General features: G+C 30.3%; 1 protein-coding gene across 1 annotated transcript in view; it reads right to left on the bottom strand.

The window, feature by feature from the left end:
- LOC106471297 (serine/threonine-protein kinase 10-like) overlaps positions 1-6,473 on the bottom strand; it is a gene marked incomplete at its 5' end in the record, with an annotated part of 52,257 nt that extends 45,784 nt beyond the window's left edge. Inside the window, 4 exons of the mRNA XM_022399910.1 lie at positions 1,310-1,433; positions 2,515-2,616; positions 5,517-5,627; positions 6,392-6,473. Of these exons, the coding sequence (XP_022255618.1) occupies positions 1,310-1,433; positions 2,515-2,616; positions 5,517-5,627; positions 6,392-6,473 (419 nt within the window). The remainder of the gene's footprint in view (positions 1-1,309; positions 1,434-2,514; positions 2,617-5,516; positions 5,628-6,391) is intronic.
- Positions 6,474-7,379: the final 906 nt, after the last annotated feature.

Raw genomic sequence — 7,379 nt, 5'->3', positions numbered from 1 at the left:
CGTTTAGATTGAATGGTAATTTATAATCAGTCACAAGAACGTCGAATCTGAATCACTTGAAAAAAACACGGGGGTGCTTAACTTTTTTCCAGGTGTATATTAATACATCATAATATCTTGTAGTGTGTTGAAAGTTCTACGCCTCAGTTGCTACTTATATTTACGCATCCAAATTGTAGTTCAAGACAGACAAAGTTAGTGAGAGTTATAGCCAAACAGGTCTAAAACAAATTAATTCTTATTGGAAACTTATCTGGGTGAAGAGATGTATTTGTATATTTACTTGGTGAACAAGATGAAACAGAAGAACAAACCATAAAATTGTTGACAATAGTCAATTCAACTTTGTCAATCAAGGTAGATATCAACCAGCAAGCATGTATATTGCAAAAGCATTTGAAATTTGTGTAATTCTCTAGATAGAATAAATGTTGATAGCAATTGTATTCGTGTTTGATGTGTTTTGTTTTAGGCGATCACAGAACTAGTGTTATTTCCAAAATTTTGAAAAAAAAAATATATATATATATATATATATACCTACCTATCTATCCACATTTTAAATCAGTTTAGGGTTAGAGCAAACAAAACTACTTTTAAGCCTGTCCTAATTTATTATTTATAAAGCTGACTAAACACCAATATATATAATGTTTTAATACCATTTCTTTACTATTTTCTAGCTTAGTATTATTGAAATAGCTTAGAACTCTATCATTCAGTTACCTTTTAAGTAGATATTCAATATCACTTTCAAAGAGACTTTACATAACACCAGTATTGAAAGGCTTAAGCTGAACCAAGACAAAAGGTTAATAAGTAACACTGTCAATTTAAATCATGTTGTATGCAAGACGATTCTTTGTGTAGTAAGTAAAGGATATATATACAGAGGGTTAATGGAAAGAGAAATAAAGTTACAAATGAAAATGGTACAAGAGCATTTCACAGGGTTAGGGCATTGCACCCTTTGTTTACTTTTGTATAAATCTTCTAATATTTTAAAAACCTTGGTCTGTAACATGAAGTTAAAACTGTTTTGAAAAGGCTCACAATTCTTTGTCTTTGATGTAAACTTAACGTTTCTCTAATGATCAAAAAACTAGATAAACTATTACAGTGTTTAGGCTAATCAGAAAAATATACTTGTATATCTAAATAACTAGATAGCAGTTAAGAGGGTTTTTCAATTCACAATCACATTACAGTAATCATTCCCATTTAAATGTTGGTGTACACATTATTTTACATTTTGGGAAAAACAGTTATGCATATTTATTCAGAATTTTTAAACCTGAATATGACTCACTTGTCTGTAAAATTGTTGTCTCTCTTGATTCTTCCTCTGCCTCTACAACTGTAGGGATTAATTCACTGGCTTCACTGTCTACACTAATCTGAGATTCTCTAAACAGACTAGCCCTTGAAGATACCTAAAGAATTTTAAAAATACCAAATATTTATAACTTAATGTATGCAGTTACTTCCAAGATATACAAGAACTTTTAGACAAATGCTCATGCTCACACCAAAAACTAAAAACAATTCATACACAAATCAGTTGTACATGCAACCAAGTTTTAAATAGGTGAAGAAAGTGCATGCAGAAAAGTCAAAAAATTGTTAAAAAGGAGTCTATATCTGAATATATTTATACTTCACCATTTGTTTCCTACGACATGCAGACTGCTTGTATCCATCTCAAACCGTTAGACCAATAATCTACATCACATAGTAGCACCTTTTGTTTTTACTATTATCATCTATTTTTGATATTCATAAATGCAAATTCAGTTTTCACATCACAAGATCAGAAATCTACACTTCTGTACTTTCATAAGAGTTTGTTTGTAATTTATATATACATCATTAAAACTATTGCATGGTTGAATCTATTATCTTGAGCACATCATAACAGAGGGGAAAAATTGTCTTGGAAGACCTAGTAAATAAAACTCATGTTAATAATATCATTAAAAAAGTAGATGAAAGGTGCTTAGATTATAGATTGTCTGGTTTTCAGTATTTATTTGATTAAAAATTAAATTATTTAATGTTTCCCAATGTTGTCGGAAAGCATGGACATCTAGCTGGGAATTCTCAGTGGTTCTGCTTTTAAGAATGTATTCAAATAAAGGCCTCAAATTTAGTTTAAATTGAACTTGTCAACCGTGTGATCTTGTAATATGAACACCAAGTGCTAAAATGAATAACAAGTGTTTATAACAAACACCTTTTACAGTTTCAACATACAGAAATATATATATGTCAATTAAAGAATTCCTACAACTTATTTTCTTAACACTGTTACCAAACCATGTAAATATTGTACTTATAAAATTATTTCTCAATACCTTGTCCAAAATTTTAAAAGAAAGATATAATTTTGTTAGTCTGGAAAACAAGTGCTTAATACAGCCTTCACATAAAGAAAAGCAACTTCTCATGCTACAACACTTAAACCACTTTAAACAGAAAAAAAAATTCATTTCCCACATCTAGTACCATACACACCTGCAGGTACTTTCTGCCCTGATGGCTTACTCTGCCACTACACCCAGACTTAACAGGGGAACCTTGTAGGAGTTTCTTACATGCCACCTTCTTCAGCCTGAGCTGACAAGTTCAGCATGAAACAGATTCAACAGAGGTGAAGTGAAATTAGTGCTACTAAGTGTTAGAAACAGCTGAAGAAAGATAGTCACTGTTAACCATGTTTAGTCTGAAGCTGGTTAGTTTAAGATAGGAAGTTCCAGGAAGATTAAATGGTTAATTAAAAATGAGTTATTGGAGTGAAATACCTTAGAAAATATCAAACAATTTAAAAAGTAACAAATATTTTGAGTAAGATGAAAGCAAGATGAAGTTTTACATTGTTTATTTCATATATAAAAGTTCCAGATCTGCTTACCTCATCCAATGAAATGTTACACCTTTATTCACACACAGCATACTAACTTCATGGTATATGTTTTCATTATTTAATCAACATTATTTCATTCTAAATTCAATGGTATTATATTTCTCTTCAACATGTAAAATTTATAGCTAAAAATAATGATTTGTTTAGAAAATTTAATTATTAAGAACATGAAATATCATATACTAAAACAATTTTAAACAAAATTATTTCCTTGTTAAAAAGATTTGATTAAAATTCTATATCAATAATTAACTAAGCATCAAATTAATATAAATCCATCAATATAATTTACCTTCTCTTGATCAATCATTTTGAAATTCAATATGGTTGGCATTACCTAAGAATTACCACTTTTCTCACTTTAGAGCTTACTATGACTAAATTACGACCTACACGTACCTAAGAAAGTAGGTATTTGGAGGATTATAGATTAATGTTTTTAAACTGTGTTGAACCAAGTACGAAAACAGAATTATATGAACATTTTCACACCTCACTTAAAGCTAGCTTAATGAGAAATACATAAAAATTCTTGTCATTAAAGAGATTATAGTTTTTTACATAAAAGTTTTAACAAAGTTTAGGTTTCTTGACACTAACTGAAAATATTACCAAATTTAACTTTTAGACCAATAATATTGAAATAGAGATCCATGTTCCCAGAAATTTGGTGTAAAAGGTGAGACTTGTTTATAAGAATTTTAAAGAAATGTTTTTTTTCTGGTTACATGTAACTAAAAATTTTGTCAGTTAGGTGGGAAATTTGTTTCTGGATTTGTCCGTTTCTTTCTAATTAAGTACGAAATTACAGAATAAGCTATCTGTGCGTGCCCAACACGAACATCAAAACCTGTTTTTTTAGCATTATAAGCCTTCAAACTGTGCCACCGAGGGTTTGTTTTTGGACAAAGCTGACTTAAAAGTACAATTTTTTAACACTTCCACTTACTATGTATTTAAGCATTATCATCTTTTTTTTCAAATGTCATCAACCATTCAGTTTTTAGTTTAGACACATTGTTGGTAAGTAGCATTTGTGGAAACATGTGATGTGAAGTTTTATGGACAATATGCACTAGGCATGGTAAGTTTAATTTTCTTAATATTTCATTATACATTTATTATTTGCATTAGGTATGATTAGTTTACTTATATCATTGTTTTCATACCTCCTAGAAAACTGATCACGGTACTGGTAACAATTTAACATAACATTTAATTTCCCAATGAACTGATGAAAATTTTTATTGAATAGTTCATTCAAATCTTAAATATCAAGAAATATTTTACTTTTAGTATCATTCTTAACAAGCATAGTTAGATAATATTATATACAAATCAAATGAAGTCTTGTAAAGTATAAGCTCGTGTGAGATTTAGTCTGTGTTTGTTTGTAATTAAGCACAAAGCTATACAATGGGCTATCGAAACCCGGATTCTAGCTTCGTAAGTCCGCAGACATACCGCTGTGCCACTGAGGGGCTTTAGTCTGTGTATCAGTCCCTGGTTCACCTCAAGATACATTAGAATTATATGCTGCTTGGTACACATCTACAAAGTGTTACAAATGACACTGATGAATTCCTGGAATCTTTGAGGAGTTAGAACAATAGCCAAAAAAAAGTATAATGTCTCACTTCTCTGATTGTGGAGATCAACCAACGAAGGTCGTGATTCTACGACTGTGGAGATCGACCAATGAAGGTCGTGATTCTACGACTGTGGAGATCGACCAATGAAGGTCGTGATTCTACGACTGTGGAGATCGACCAATGAAGGTCGTGATTCTACAATTGTACAGATCAACTAATGAAGGTCATGATTTACTACTGTTATAATTTCAAGTGAACCTCAAGGATTCAATAAGCACTTTAAATGTTTATGTTCATGTAAACATTTTATTTTAAAAAACACTGAGGCTTATAATAATATGAGACATCACATAGCTTCTGTAGATACTTCAGCCATTGTATTACACACCATAGAGAAGCATCCTGTTAACATTTTTGTTTGGTTACAGAGCTATCAAAGAGAAAATCAGACCCCTCTTGCCACATCCTCTCTTTCACAATTTGTTGATAGTTCTGTCTTATGTTTCATTACATATTACTTATAAACAATAGTAGGTCAAGGTTTTCATCTATCAAATGGCATATTGTATAACATTGTGTTCTGAACAGATAACCGTGAATTTCATTCTGAGTAGCAGCATCGTTCCTGTGGGAAAGTTAACGACTAGCTTGGATGAACTTGTAACGGCTCTTGTTGCATAGTTAGAAAGCCACAGGAAAATTTTTAGAAGTGAATTTGTCTATTTTTTGCATGTTATTAATAAAAATCTCTGAATGAACAATAAGTACAGTACAATTTAAAAGCAGTTTTAAAACAAAAATTTATATTCCTGAGTAAACGTTTAGCTTCACTTTACTACTTATTATTAACCCAAATGTTAATCTAAGAAACAAATAAGATCCTGTTCAAGTATGATAAGACTTGTTAATGCACTAAAAATTAGTTAAAACCCCTATACATGTAAAAAAAACAAGAAATACATATATGGTACTTTTAGATATATTTCATTTAACAGACTCACATCATTTAAGTCATCAGACTCTTCTGTAACTTCTTCAAAAACTTCAGCCTTGTATTCACTGATGAGTTCTATCACAGGTTTTTTGTCGAGTGCAGTTGCTAGAAACGAGTGCTGAGAAGAAAACCAGTTATAAAAATAAATCAAATAATCTTTATACACACATGTCTACTCAATGTTCTCTGGCAGCATCTCAAACTGAGGGTTGGACATTTATTTCAGTTAAACATTGTTAGATTTAACTTGATCTGGTAGACCACCACTTCGCAAAAATGTTGTACATTGTTAACTCAAAAAACAAAGCATGCTTTAGCAAAAAAATAGGATAATAATTACAACAGCAGTGAAGAAATTATGCATTAAAATTTTCCTAAATTAAAATACCAACTAATTGTGAAAAATTCTAACTACTCGAGAAATGTTTTTCCACAAACGTAAACTTTCACCTAATTTTTAGACCATAAACTTAAAACAACCATCACAAGCTTTATTTTCTCTTGTTTTCAGATTACATGCTTAAAGTAGACTCACCTGGCTACCATAAACTTAAAACAACCATCACAAGCTTTATTTGCTCTTGTTTTCGAAATACATGGTTAAAGTAGACTCATCTGGCTACCATAAACTTAAAACAACTATCCACTAGTTACTCCAATGGTCAGTAATGTTTGTCTTTGAAGTACCTTCTTGGACACTACACTTTGGTTGAAAATTAAAGCACAGCATAAATACAGATATTTTTTATGCATCCAACACTGAAGTCAAAGATACAAGAGCAAAGGAATAAGAGCTAATGACAATTTCTCACACATATAATATATGCTTGGCATAGTATATATCAAATGTTGTTCCACAAAAACAGTAAAATGTTTACTTACCTTAAGTAGGTCCTCAGCATTTGGTCTCTGTTGAGGATCTTTCACTAAGCATGTTGCCAAGAAGTCACTAAATTCTTTAGACCTGTTTATTAAACAACATATTATTCCTACTTTTTGAAAAATCGCTACAACATGATCGCGACTGTAAAATATTCTCATGAAAATATACCAAGATAAAATAACATTACAGAACTTATAAAAACGTTAAGATTACAAAATGATAGCAATATGGGCAGTCAAGTGATAGTTTTTCCATATGTCACTACAATATGCTTTCCACATATAAGGTGTGTATAGAAAAACGTCATCAAGAACACGTATATTTGTAGTCAAATATAGTGAGGTTCTGATCGTATATCAGTATGAAATTTAGCTCTCTCACACTACAAACTTTTAGATATAATGTCTGTTTCAGGCTGCAGTAAACCTTTATATCTAAAATTTCAAAGTTTTTATGTTTCTTAAGTCTGCTTAAAAAAACAGAAAGCAAAAAATAATATGAAATTTTCTACACACACACACAAACTCACTTGTATTCAAACTTTAAAGCTTTTACCTTTTAAACTGTGTCCAAGATTCAAAAGTATATCAAAGCCTTATCTTCTCATAAAATTATATTATACTATAACAGTTGCTTTCCACAAATAGTTGACACATTAAAAGTTCTTTAAGACCAAAGAATGATAAAAAATTTATTAGTAAAAATGAATAAATCTTAATTCTCCCATAACTATGTTTAAAAAGCAGAGCAATATGAATGCACAGAAACAAGATTAAGATATTTGTATGCTAATCACAAAGTACCAGTAATATCAAACACTGTGTGCTAACAGAATAAAATTACCTCTCAGTAACTACTAATTTATCTATTCTAGTTTTGGAATACAAGTTTCAATAAATATTAAAAAGGAAAAATTGTTTATTAAAGCTGGTAGAACTTTCAAAAATTTAATAATCAAAAACTTATGTTACTTTTTCATTTACAAAA

Source organism: Limulus polyphemus, unplaced genomic scaffold, assembly GCF_000517525.1.
Source record: "Limulus polyphemus unplaced genomic scaffold, Limulus_polyphemus-2.1.2 Scaffold4524, whole genome shotgun sequence".
NCBI lineage: Eukaryota > Metazoa > Arthropoda > Merostomata > Xiphosura > Limulidae > Limulus > Limulus polyphemus.
Note: the sequence above shows the minus strand (reverse complement) of the source record. Positions and strands in the feature narration are given on the sequence as shown.